Source organism: Meles meles, chromosome 12, assembly GCF_922984935.1.
Source record: "Meles meles chromosome 12, mMelMel3.1 paternal haplotype, whole genome shotgun sequence".
In the NCBI taxonomy this organism is placed as follows: domain Eukaryota; kingdom Metazoa; phylum Chordata; class Mammalia; order Carnivora; family Mustelidae; genus Meles; species Meles meles.
This window is the reverse complement of record NC_060077.1, coordinates 45,753,167-45,767,334: the sequence shown is the minus strand read 5'-3', so window position 1 is coordinate 45,767,334 and position 14,168 is coordinate 45,753,167. Positions and strand designations below refer to the sequence as shown.

The following is a 14,168-nucleotide window of genomic DNA, read 5'->3' as shown; positions in this document are numbered from 1 at the left end:
GATTAGTGTTCTAATGTACATACAATTCCTAAAAAAATATTGTAGAATGTTAGCTCATAATAAATACTACTTACTTGTATTCATTTTCAACCATGTTCTCAGGGTCTGCCTGTTCAATGGCTTCTTCAAAAAATTCCTCCAAAGTTGGCATGTATTCCCTGAGTGTTAAAAAAAAATAACTAGTGAGGATCATATGTGTTTGTTCTTAATAATAAATACTCCTAAAATAGTGGCAATGAAAGATTCTAATATTACCCACACTTGAGTTAGTTACATTACTTAGGAACTCCGATTTTTAAGAAGGTAAATGACTCAAAATGGAACTTCTCAAAGAGGACAATAGTCAGTGCAGTCCTGCATCATGTCATATACTACACTCCATGTAATGTCTCACTAACAGTCACTGGGCTCTATCCTGTAATATTACTTGGTCACAGGGGCAGCTGGGGCTTTCACAGCATTTGAATTTCCCCAGCAAGGAGGAAAATGTCACATCCAGTGTCCGTATTCAAGGACTTTTTTTCTTTAAGCCAGAATTAATAAAACCTACACTAACACCCAGAACACACTGAGATTTATTTAACTGTGAGCTTATTTTAAGTCATTCCCATGATAGTGTGGTTGGTTTTTAATTGCATCTTTTCGGAATTTGGTTTTAGAAAAAAGATTTTGATAGTCAAGCAAATAAATAAGATCCAAGGGTCTGATTATAAGACATCTTTGACTAAAAACTAGAAAAATGGGCTCTGTAAGGAAAACTCAAGCACCCAGTCTTAGAAGTTTCATTACAATAACACACTCTCTAACTGGTAAACATTAAGAGGGCTGGAAGGTTTCCCTGGAGTTTACCGCCACTCTTTTATGTATCACACTAGACAAAGCAAGGTGACACTAAAATCCCAACCAGACTATCATTGATCAGTGTTTGGAACCATTTATTAGTTAAATTACTTATACAATTGATCCTTGAACATCACTGAGTTTGAAATGTTGGGTCCACTTATTTGTGGATTTTAAAAAAACACAGTACTCTAAATGTATTTTTTCTTCCTTATTGTTTTAGTGTTTTTTTCTCTCTGGCTTCCCTTACCGTAAGAATACAGTATATAATACATATAACATACAAAATGTATTCATATTTTGTGTATCACTATATCACCTGTATATGTTATGAGTAAGGCTTCCAATCAGCAGTAGGCTACTGAAGTTTTGGGGGAATCAAAAGTTACTTATGCATTTTTTACTGTGTGGGGGTTGGCACTCTAGCCCCTGTTCGAGGGTCAACTATACCACGAGCAATCAAGACTAAGAACTAACCTCCCAGGCACTGCCATATATATGTATGTGTTTTACAAATACAAATATATAAAAATAACTACAAATATATATATACAATTAACATATAAACAAATAAAAATATATACAAATCAAAAAATCTACCAGTATTTATGTAGTGTTTTATAAACACTACAAATACAACTCCCCTCTCTGTTCTCGTTATCTTTCCCCAGAGGTGGCCACACTTCAGAATCTGATATTTATCACTTAGTTTTGTTTTTTTTTTAACTTGAGTGTATACTGTTTTGAAGCTTTTCAAACTTTTTTTTTTAAAGATTTTATTTATTTATTTGACAGAGAGAGATCACAAGTAGAGAGGCAGGCAGAGAGAGAGAGAGGGAAGCAGGCTCGCTGCTGAGCAGAGAGCCCGATGCGGGACTTGATTCCAGGACCCTGAGATCATGACCCGAGCCGAAGGCAGCAGCTCAACCCACTGAGCCACCCAGGCGCCCCGCTTTTCAAACTTCTAACCCTGATTTTTCTGAAGTATGTCTATCTGATGCAATAGTCCTCAACCTCATTCTGATGCCCGATGTAAAGCAGTCCCCTACACAAGCATGTCACACATTATCCATTCTCCCTTTGATATTTAGGTGGTTCCCCCATTTTTGCTATGACATTGCTAAATGAACATTCTGGTACCAGTTTCATTTGTGCAGGTGAACTAGTTTCTTTTGACACTATGGTCTTCAAACTTCCCCTACAACCCACAGTAAGGAATTAACTTGATATTACAACCCAAAACACACACAGAAATGCGAGTATGTGTATCATAATATGTAAGTAAAACTAATGTTTCACAAAAATGTAATTTCTGTTTCACTAAAAAAAATGCCAGTAGCAACTAATAAACTGACTTCACAAATCAGCAATTCTCAACCTGTAGTTTTAAAAGAACTACTTTAAGATCAACCAGCCCAGGAGTGGAATTGTCAGGATGTAGGGTATGCACATAACTTTAATTTCTAGTTACTGCCAAACTGTTTTCCAAAATGGCAGTACCAATTTAGGCTCCCGCCAGCATCAATGGCAAATGATTTTTTTTTTTTTTTTTTTTTAGAATTTATTTATTTTTTTGGCAGAGAGAGATCCCAAGTATGCAGAGAGGCAGGCAGAGAGAGGGGGAAGCAGGCTCCCCGCCGAGCAGAGAGCCCGATGTGGGGTTCAATCCCAGGATCCCAGGATTATGACCTGAGCCAAAGGCAGACACTTTACCGACTGAGCCATCTAGGCGCCCCATATGATTTCTTTGATTCTGGTGTTACTTACAAGTATCTGAAAGCTTTTAAAATACGTTTTGTTACTCACGTATAATTTAAATGCATTTCTGGGAGTGCCTAGGTGGCTCAGTTAAGCGTCTGCCTTCGGCTCACGTCATGATCCCAGGGTCCTGGATTGAGCCCTGCATCGGGCTCCCTGCTCAGTGGGAAGCCTGCTTCTCCCTCTCCCACTCCCCCTGCTTGTGTTCTCTCTCTTGCTGTCTGTCAAATAAATAAAATCATAAAAAAAAAAATGCATTTCTGTTTTCTGTAAGACTGAAGTCTGTTAATCATCTTGTTAAATCCTAAGTTTTTTTGAGCAAACTTACTAAATACTGAAAGTACTGAGTGTCAAAATTCTAGTAAAACATTTTGCAGAAGTGTCAAAATGAAGTGTCAGGATGATGGATTGGTTAATTTCTCATTCTATCAGTTTCTTGAAACTATTTTTTAGAAACAAGGCTTAGAATATCTATTTCTGATGCATTTTTTTCTTATATCTTTCTGCATTGATTGTATTTTTAATAATGCTTTCTGCCTTTAAGACTCTTCTGTCTGATATCAATATAATTATTCTTCCTGTATCACTTTTTTGTTTCAGCCTTTCCATATCCTTAAGGTGTTTCTTATAAATAACATATAGATGGGCTTTTAAAATAGAATACCAACTTCTATCTTTGAACTAGAAAGTCCCATTTCCCTTTATTGTTGTACCTGAATTTCTTTGAACTATACTGTTTTATGCCTAAGTTCCATCACTTGTTTCTTATGTGCATTTTTTTCCTTGCCTATTTTTATTTGATTGCTTGAGTTTTCTTACTTCCTTTGGTCTCATCTGAAAGCTATATATTCTATTTCTTTTACATACTTAGCAAGCATGCTTAATAGAAGTTGAGTTATTATCTCTATCTTCATATGTAACATTAATTCTGATCATTCCTTGTATCATGTTACTTTTATCAAATATTTAGTTCCACCTTTTAAAATAATCCTCAACTAGGAATTATTACTTCCTTTATACAGCAAGTTCTTGATGAGATTTATTCATATTCATGTTTACCAATGTCTTTGAACAGCAATGCTTCTTGCAATTTACTCAGTGTTTTCCTGGGTCAATTTCTTTGACAGCTTTTTTATTAAGAACTATTGATAACAAATTCTTATGGTTTTAATTTGAAAGTAACTTTATGTCTCAATCACTCCTGATTGATCCACTGTTTAACTTGTTATAGAAATCTGGGTTGATACTTTAACACTGTGAAGCTGTCATTCCAATTTTCTGGTTTCTTTTATTCTTAAAGTCAGCTGTCAGTCTAATTTTGCTTTTTTACAGGTAGTCTGGTTTTTCTCTCTGGTGACTTTACAACAAAGTGTAGAGATAATGGATTTATTCTGTTTATCCTGCTTAAAACCTGTATTTCTTGAACCCAAGAATTTATGCACATTTTCAGTTCTGAAGAATTCTCAGTCATTATCTTGTTACTGTCTCTCACTTTATTTCCTCATTCTGTGGTTCTTGATCGCACTCTTTCATATTTCTTAACTCTTGATCCCTTTTACTGTCTTCCTGGTGATTTCTTATTCATTAATTCCTATTTCCACCTGTGTCTAGTCTAATATCCTATTAAATCTTAAAATTTCAAAGACTATTATTTTTTTTATTGCTAGAATTTTTTTTTTTCAAATTTATTTGCTCCTGAGAGTGTCCTGTTCCTTTTTAAATTTCAATTCCTTCTTTTATATCTTTAACTATCTTAAACATACTTATTTTAAGCTGTATTTACTGGATGGTTTCATTATCTGAAGTGATTGTCTAACTTCTGTTGTTTGTTTTGTTTGTTCTACTTGCTGATTCTTTCTCATGGTACACTGTTTTCTTGAATGTTTTAAGTTCAGATGCTTCAGTATCTTCAGACTTTTATCTGTAGGATCCTTGTGTGGCTTAGGTTGAAGGTATGACCTCCAGAAAGCTTTGTAACATTAGACTGAGACATCTGAATTCACCCCCTCAGCTAGGGCGTTCCTTTACAGGGCCAGCAGTATCAATTCAAACTGGAGGACTGCATGACAGCAGACCTGTGGTTATTGTTTCTCCAGGTGGACTGTTTTTCTTTTCACCCACACCCCAGTTAGAAATGGACACGCTTTTTTCCTGGCCCAGTGAGCAGTCCCTCCTCCCCAGTCTGCTCTTCTTTTACGTTTAGTGCAGTGCTGCAAGGGCCTCAGCTTTATTCAAAGGAAACTCAGTAACAACTGTGTGCAGGCCGAAGGCCCTACCTTCTGTCCTTCATGGCTCTTAAAACCCAAGCTCCCTGGCTCCCCAAAGTGGGATGCATCTGCAAACTTTCCAGCTAGAAACACCCATATTGGCTCATACTTTGGTTCCCTAACCCTCTTCTTTTGTGAATTTGTATTTTCCTGTGATTTCTAAAAGTATTTTATCCACACTTCTAGGTGTTTCATCGTGGGAAGCCATACTCTGCTATGCCAAAATCAACCATAACAAATTAATTTCATTCACTTAACATTTGAGAAAAGCAGTACCTCATGTGAAACATTTTAAACTTGCCTTGTCTCTGATTTGCAAGCTTCCATATTATCAGGACAGAGATTCCAAAGCCTTGTTAACTCCTCACTACAAAACAGACACACAAATACACATAAATACATTTTTGATGGACATCATCCTCATATGCCTTAAGGTTGCAAAAATACTTAAACAGTGAATTTTTAGGGGGTGACAGAATGAGTTTTAATTTTCTTCATTAATTTTTGGTATTTGGCAAGTTTTCTACATATGCTTGTATTTAATGATAACAATCATTTGTTTTTTCTAAAAATATTCAAGCAGAATATAAAGCAATGAATAATCAACTGGAAGGTAACAGACATTGAAGGGTCATGGTACCTTGCAGCAACTGGAAGTGAGCTGGATCAGTCTAATAGCAATTATACTGTCTGTGACATGGAAAAAATAGAACAGTCTAGAGCCATGGATTTGGGAAGCAGGAGGCAAAATGGAAGCTTATCTACGTCAATCCATGTAAAGGGCCCTTGAGATTGAGAGTGTGTGGTCTGTTTTAGTCATCTATGTATGTACCAAACACACAAAAAATATGAAAAACACGAAAACTGGGGAGGTCTTACACTAACATCTTAAAAAAAAAAAAAGAATACCCATCCTACATATGGAGACAGGTAAACCTACTTTCCCATCAGAATCTTTTTGTTGGGTCCTTTCCCTAGGAAGTCCTCTGGTGCTGTTCTCTTGCGAGCTACTCTTGTTGGCTTGGTGTCTGATGTTCTGTGGTGAATAAAACACACTGGAATTACAATTGTGCTATATGGATAGCACACATAAAAAGTGTTTAATGTAAAAGAAAATTCAATTATTGTTTTCTTCCTATAAAAACATAAACATTTTCTATTATTATAGAACACTCATCAAAAGACAAAAATGCCACATCCAGGGACAAATTACAAGAAGTGGATATATACCATTTTTTCCCAATAATAATAGATTAATCTGTTCTGGAAACTTAATGAGAAGAAATCTGAGGTGAAAGATTCAACTAGAAGTTAAAACAATTGTATTCTTACAGAGTTAAACCTATACTTTTTAATATGAAATACATATATACATCTGTACACGATGTAAAATAATCACGTCAAACTGTATTTTGAAATGTCTGTCTTCTCATAGTGCTTGAGATGAGTATATATTTACCTTTCTTTCACAAAACTTGGGCAGCCTTCATTTTTCCATGAGTTCCAGTTTTCTTCAGTATTTAATATATGCTGGGAAAAACACAAATTAATTTGTGTAATGAAGGCCTTTGAAATTCTATTTGGTGCTAAGAAGACTATGTAAATATAAACACATACCTCTACCATCTTTGAAAATCTTTCTCCATCGGGGGGGTTTTCAGATAGTAGCTGTGATTAGAAAGAATATACTAAGCTTTCAACAACTTTCTGCATCATAGGAGTGGTTTGTAGGCAGAGGACCAAGAAGTGTTTGTGGTCTTGTACCTGAGCTTAACTTTATCCTTATTTTCCTATTTGGGGCTGAAACAAAGAAAATTCTAAATTTCCATTTTGTTCAATCATGGGTTTGTTGCATGTTGAACTTACTTGATACACTGATTTTGTAGTATCTTCAATCCAGAGTGATTGCTCATCAGTTAAAACATAGTTTGAACTAGGGAACAAAGCAACAAAAGCAGGCTTGAGTTACAGCAATGTATATTCAATGTTAAGGCTTATATACGGTCTTATAAAAACCCAAGGCATATAATAGGTAAGTTAACCAAAGTGTCAAATAGTGTCAAAAATTACCAAGATAAGAACAATCACAAATGAAAGGATTGTAAGAGAAAATTCTTGCATTTCATTTAAGATGGTGAGAATTTAAGACACAAAGGTATATGAAGGAGGATGACAATCAGTCTGATTAACTATGAACAGAGCAATGAGTGTTTCCTAAAATAAGAAATTTAATGTGGAACGAAAACCTCAGAGAGAATAACAAACATATTCTTCTCCATGTTGTACATTCAGATACATTGTTCCAAAAGGCAATCAAAATACAAGAATAGAAAACCTTAGAGAAAGCTGAAGGCAGACCCAAAGTGTAATGGGTGCCATTACTCCAGCTTTCACTAGCACCGAATGCTTTATAGCCAGGCAGTAAACAGTGACGGACTACTGTGCCAGGATGAGCACTTTAGACGCGTTACTCATTTAATTCTCGGAATGAGGATGTATGCTTATTAAACAGAGACTATACAGATGAAGCTTGAATTCAAACCTAGGTCTGGCTACAAAGTCCCTCATCCTCCTGCCCTGCTATATTGAAACTCAACAACAGAAGGATAAGAAATAACATTTTGAGTACTTGCTATGTGTCATCTTAAAATCACAAGTCTGAAAGCTGAACTGCACCCAGTGTGTCATGAAAGTGGGACTCAAAGCTAGCAGGTCGTAGAGGCAGGTTTTTCACGCAACTAAAAATGCAACATTGCTTTGCAAACTTAAAAATGCCATCAAGTAATGATGAACTCGACTTCAGTTACAGGTAGGTTAAGAGGCAGTGGTCTGGGGGCGCCTGGGTGGCTCAGTGGGTTAAAGCCTCTGCCTTCGGCTCAGGTCATGGTCCCAGGGTTCTGGGATTGAGCCCCACATCGGGCTCTCTGCTCTGCGGACAGCCTGCTTCCTCCTCTCTCTCTCTGCCTGCCTCTCTGCCTACTTGTGATCTGTCTGTCGAATTAAAAAAAAAAAAAAAAAAAAATCTTAAAAAAAAAGAGGCAGTGGTCTGCGCTGCAGGTGGAGGTACTCAGGAAACCGAGGAGGTGATTACGGTTTCTAAAACCCCAAAGAAACTGGAACTCCTCTGTTCTTCAAAGATTTACTTCACTTTTTTGAGTTCTAATGTCCTAGACCATTTCACACCTCGTGAAAGAAATATTACAGGCTTAGTCTTCCAGTCAGGTTTGGAGATGCCTGAGTGAGGTGAGAGGTAAATGGTGGATGTCTGGAACAGAGATGCTCCCACACAGCTGAGGACCCCAGCAACCTCGGTGCTCAGTAGGACTGCCACTGACAGCAGATCTAGTCAACATCTTTCTCTGAAACAACTATCCTAACATCCAGAATCTCCAAGAAAAGCCTCTGACTATCCAGAGTTGCTGCAAAAGGAAGGTTTCACGCATTAAATGTGTCTGATACATAAGAAAAATATATCAGTATGTGAGTCCTCTTTTAGAGAGGGCTGTTTAGAAATCATTTACTACCCACCCATATGAACTTACCTTTTGAATTTGACCTGCCCCTTGAGATACTGGAATAAAATGAGATATTGCAACAGGATGTGTCGACGAAAGTTACTGTCACTCAGTTGTAAATCCATCAACTAGTTGAAAAACAGGCACACAAACACAAAACATTAAATTCAAGTTTTGCGTAAATGTATAGGTTATGCTATTGTAGAAATGAAAGATTTTAATTTAAAAAAAAATTTGCTGAGGCCTCATTGACTATGAGGCATTACTGCACAAGCCCTAAGACAGAGGAACAAAGGCTTCAGAGTTTTTAGGCATTTTATGCCATGAGATATTTATGTTGGTAGATAGCACGATTACATCTGTGGTCCCGAAGTCATGATAAAGCAGAGCAGAAACAGACATAGGTCAAAGCATGGCTGCCACTTGCTCATATATAAAGAAACAATGGCTAGAGAGCGGTCCATATACAGATAACACCAAGGGATGCTCATTTTTGTAGCCCTACGAAGTGCGTGCAACAGAGCTGGTGCTTGGTAGTAAACAAGGAAATTTTCACTTGTAAGTGAAAAATCATCTGTGAATTAAGTGGGCTATTTCCTTATATTTTAGAGAAAACCGTATCATATTTGTATTATCACAGACTCGGCATCAGAAAGGACTTGAAGGTCCCTTATGAGAAAGTTGTTCAACAAGCCTGCCCCAGGTAATCAATAAGAATGGCTTCCAGCATGAAGGCAGTCAGGCTGATTGTGTCCCTAGAGCACTGAGGAACGCTGAAGTCTATTATCCACAAAGGTGCCTTGCTTTGGCCTTCCTGAGTTAGAGCAACAATGGAAAGTTGCCTTATTTTAAATGAATGACTAACCCGTAAGACACCTGAAAGCCCTAGGAATGGAATCCAGTTGAAGGTCCTAAGTTCCTTTGGTTATGCTTCCATTACCCAACATTCACTAGCCACTCCCACCTTTTTCCCCCACATTTCATTCATTATTTTTTTTTCAGTGTTCCAAAATTCATTATTTATGCACCACACCCAGTGCTCCCTACAATACGTGCCCTCCATAATACCCACCACCAGGTTCACCCATCCCCCGACACCCCTCCCTTCCAAAACCCTCAGTTTGTTTCTTAGAGTCCAGTCTCTCATGGTTTGTCTCCCCCTCCAATTTCCCCCAACTCACTTCTCCTCTCCATCTCCCAATGTCCTCTGTGTTATTCCTTATGCTCTACAAGTAAGTGAAACCATATGATAGACTCTCTCTGCTTGACTTTCACCTTTTTAAATATCACTGGCCTTCTAGTCTGGTGTGCCTCCCCTTTAGAGATTGACTCTTTGATTTTGTTATTTATCAGATTAACTACCTCATACCTCATCCCAATCTGAATGGCACAACTCCCTGACTTCCTTTCCAGCAACTCCTGGGTGACTTCATCATCCCCACCCAGGCTCTCAAGTTACTTGACAGTTCCATGGATAGGCATGGCCTCTACTGTGGTCCTACTGCCATGGCCAAAAGCTCAAGCACAGCTGCCCCAGCTCTGAAACCTTGAACTCACAATCCTTTCACTACAGCCTCCTATTCTTAGAGTCTCCTACTCAGCTATCCCAAGACCTGACTGAGACCTTCAGTCCCCGAACCCTCTATGTCCACCTGTCAGTCCCATTCTGTTTTTACTGTAACCCTATTTTGGTTGAGATAAGGGATCAGCAAACTTCTCTTGGTACATATTTTAGGCTAGGTGAGCCAAGGGGGCATATTATAAGATTACACAGGAACTTTTATAAACATTTTAAATGAAAAAAAAAAAAAAAAAAAAAAAAAACGAAACAAGCAGTCAGATTTGGCCTGTGGCTGCAGGTGGCTGAGCCCTGGTCCTGCCTTTTTGGTTTATCTCTTCAACTACTTTGTCGCCAACGTCCTCAACACCTTTGTGCCACACTTCTGTCACATCTACGGTGCAAAATGGCAACCCCAGATCAGACTAAGTTACTCACCCTCTATTAACATTAAGACCTCCCATGCAGGATGCAGGTGGAGCTGCCTGAAAGAAAATACAAACCACACAGCTCTGCAGATGGGAGCACAGCTGTGCTCTTGCCTCCACTTTAAAACTGGTCTCTAATCAGCGATCTTTCTTTACTCTCCAAGGCTGCTATTCTCTCCCCTTCTCCACAACAAATCCTTTCGACTCATCACAAGCATTACTTCACCACCCCCTCACTCTCAGTACATTAACTACCCACACCTTCAATGAGAAAAATATATTAAACTGGAAGCTTTAGCTTCACGCACATCGGGACATCCCAATCTCCCTAAATTAACTGAGTCTCAAAGAGATCTCTCAAAGAGATCCTCAGCTCTCCCCATCCTCATTGAACAGCCAAACTTCCTCAAAGAATTGGCTACATTCACTGTTTCAATTCACCCCTCCACTTGCCATAATCTGTGGCTTCCTAGTTCACCAATTCACTGACAGTGTTTTGGCCAAGATCACCAATGACTTATTGTTAGATTCAGTGAGCACCCCTTCCTTGACCCTCTACCCTGGCCCCATGAACTTTCCCCTCCCGCCCCCCCACAAGTCCTCATCCTACTCTATATGCTTGGCTTCCATGAGGACATACTTTCCCAGTTTTCCTCCAATCTCACTGGCTACTCTTCAACCTTCTTCCTCTTCCCTAACTATCCCCTCCCTTAAATTTAATTGGTTTTCTTCAGGACTCAGTATGTTTTCTTTTCTTTTCAGTCTATATTTTTCCTTGAATTACCACATATAAGCTGGTAACTACACTATATAGCAAATCTACACTCTCAACCTAGACTGTGTTCCTAATCTCCACATCTGTATACTTAAAGAAGCTACTATTTATCTCCATTTGAATATTCAACTGACACTGGTTCAGATTTTATGTTCAAAGGAAAACACAGCAATTTTCCCCACAAAGCCTGCTCTTCTCCACTGTTGGCTAATTCAGTAAGGCTCCACACCATCCATTTGCCTAGGCAACTCTAGGAAGACCGTCGGGTAAAAAAAAAACTATGAAGCACAGGAGCAAATCTCTAGTTGGGAGTATGCAAGAAGAAACAAACAGGAGGTACCAAGGCTCTGAGCCCAGTAAGAGACTGGCCTGTTCGAAGACCTTAAGTAGTTCAATCAGGAGTGAGGACAGACAAGCCGCCTGGCTTGAAGAAATGAGCTGGAGTAGCTAGGTGCTCTGTATGAACTCTTCATCTATCTCAGGCTTTAAAAGTCCCCCACATTTATTTCTGTTGGAAGGTATTTTTTGATCGGAACAAAGGACTGAAAACAGGAGTCAAGAAGACACTGAATCAGGGGCGCCTGGGTGGCTCAGTGGATTAAAGCCTCTGCCTTCGGCTCAGGTCATGATTCCAGGGTCCTGGGATCGAGCCCCGCATTGGGCTCTCTGCTCAGCAGGGAGCCTGCTTCCTCCTCTCTCTCTGCCTGCCTCTCTGCCTAGTTGTGATTTCTCTCTGTCAAATAAATAAAATATTAAAAAAAAAAAAAAAAAGACACTGAATCAGAGGTGGGAGGGGACCAGTGTGATCATTCAAGCTAATTCCTTCAGATTATGCTTCTGAAAACCAGGACCTCTGCAAGATTACACAGCTAGTTAGTGACAGAGCTGAGACAAACTGACACACTCAACTGTACTCTTTCTTCCATAATGTGTATTTTCTAAGTTCTACTTTTCTTTAGCTATTTTAAAACCTACACCAGTTACATCATGGGTCAAATATTTCTTTGTTGTCTTTGTTTCTTGAACAAAGGGCCTTTTATTGTCCTTAGGTTTACTGCACATCTCAGCTCAGGCCTCAGCATTCCTGATTATTACTCTAAACCTAAATATGGATCATGGTATTCTTAGTTGTCTTTCTATGCCTTTCTGTCAATAAACTGTATATGTAAATAATATTCCTGGTAAAATTAAAGTATGAAATTTTTCATTCTTATCACTTTACAGAAAGTAAAATCTGTACTAGAAAAAATACTAAGAGCATTCTCATTAAAATATTACTGACTTGTCATTAACACATTAGCTGTATCAAATTATTGAATTTTTGAATTATGAAAAATTTTAAATTTCAAAAAAGTACAGGTAAGTTATGTAATGTTCATGTCCCCCTATCCAGTAATGTATCAAATCCTAACATTTTCCCTTGTTCCATGTTTGTTAAACAAAGAGTTATTACTGAAACTGGTGAAGCCTCCTCAGTAACTTCCCTTTTCTGCTCCCATTCTTTCCCTCTACTGTGGTAAATGCTACCGTGCATTTGGTGTTTATGATTGTCATGAACATTTATACTATTACTACATAAGTAGTATCTATAAATAATATACTGAGATATTTTGCATGTGTTCAAACTCTATCTGATACATATTATTCTGCAATAAGCTATTTTCACATGACATTATGTTTGAAATTTATACAACTTAATACATGTAGCACTAGTGCAGGGGTTGGCAAATTCCTGCGAAGGGCCAGTTAGTAAATTATTTTAGGCTCTGTGGGTCCTACAGTCTCCATCACAACTACTGCCTTCTGCTGTGCCCGTGCAGAAGCAGCCACTGACAACACGCGGATAAACAGACAGCCGCTGTGGGCTCCACTAAAACTCACTTATAGAAACAGGTGGGAAGGGGTGCCTGGGTGGCTCGGTGGGTTGAGTCTCTGCCTTTGGCTCAGGTCATGATCTCAGGGTCCTGGGATCGAGCCCCGCTTCGGGCCCCCTGCTCAGCAGGGAGCCTGCTCTCCCCCCCGCCCCCGCCTGCCTGTGATCTCTCTTTCTGTCAAATAAATAAATAAAATCTTTCAAAAAATAAGCAAACAAACAAAAAAACCAAACAGGTGGGAAGCCAGATTTGCCAACCCCTGCTCCAGTGAATCCACTCTCAGTGCTCTGTAGCTTATACTGAAATGACTAGGTCCACCACTATTGCGTTAAACAGAAATATGGTTAGGAGACATCCATGCCTTGTTCTTGAGTTTACTAGGAATATTTCTTAAAGTTTGATCATTATGTATGATACTTGCCACAGAGTTTTTATTAATCCCCTTAAGCTAGGAATATCCCCTTCCACTTCTGATTTGTTTTTGTACTGAACATTAGATTTTACTGTAAGAATTTCTTGGCATATGAGATATCATATAGTTTTAAAATATTTAAGCCTTAAGGCTGTTAATTTGGTATTAATCTTTCTGATGTAAACTTATATTTATCCTGGGATAAATCCTATTTAGCCTATACTTAAGCATAATAACTACTTTTGATTTATTGAGTTGAATTTTTTTCATCTCTATTTGTGAGACTGATATATACATATACCTCTTTCCTGTTCTATCCTTACTGGGATTTTATTTAAAAGTTACATCCATCTCAAATTAAGGACCTGGTTGCTTTTCTTCTTCTAACCTCTGAAAATTTTCTCTTACATCTATTTCTCGAAGAGCTGATAGTATGTGAGTAAAAAAATCAGCCTGATGTCATTCAAAAGGTATCATTTTTTGACTACAATTTCTCTAATAATTACTTGTTTATTCAAGTTTTCTATTTCTTTCTGAGTCTATTTGGTGATTAAATTTTTCTACAGAGTTACTATTTCTTTAGATTTAAAAAGGTATCAGCAGAAGTTGTTCAGAATATATTCTTACATATATTCACTATTTCTATGTTTTCAATTATGCCCATTTTTGTTATTTATTCATCTTATTGTTTACTGGTACCTTTTCAATTTTTTTTTCTTTCAGGCATGCTCTATAAAATTT

At 38.1% G+C, this 14,168-nt stretch overlaps 1 protein-coding gene across 2 annotated transcripts in view; it reads right to left on the bottom strand.

Annotated features, from left to right (window-relative positions):
- The window catches only part of THOC1 (THO complex 1), a 53,971-nt gene that overhangs the window by 4,753 nt on the left and 35,050 nt on the right, over positions 1-14,168 (bottom strand). For both annotated transcript variants that reach the window (XM_046024534.1, XM_046024535.1), the window contains exons 12-18: positions 8,408-8,508; positions 6,732-6,798; positions 6,483-6,533; positions 6,325-6,395; positions 5,806-5,901; positions 5,167-5,232; positions 75-158 (exon numbers count right to left, since the gene is read on the bottom strand). In XM_046024534.1, the coding sequence (XP_045880490.1) occupies positions 75-158; positions 5,167-5,232; positions 5,806-5,901; positions 6,325-6,395; positions 6,483-6,533; positions 6,732-6,798; positions 8,408-8,508 (536 nt within the window). The remainder of the gene's footprint in view (positions 1-74; positions 159-5,166; positions 5,233-5,805; positions 5,902-6,324; positions 6,396-6,482; positions 6,534-6,731; positions 6,799-8,407; positions 8,509-14,168) is intronic.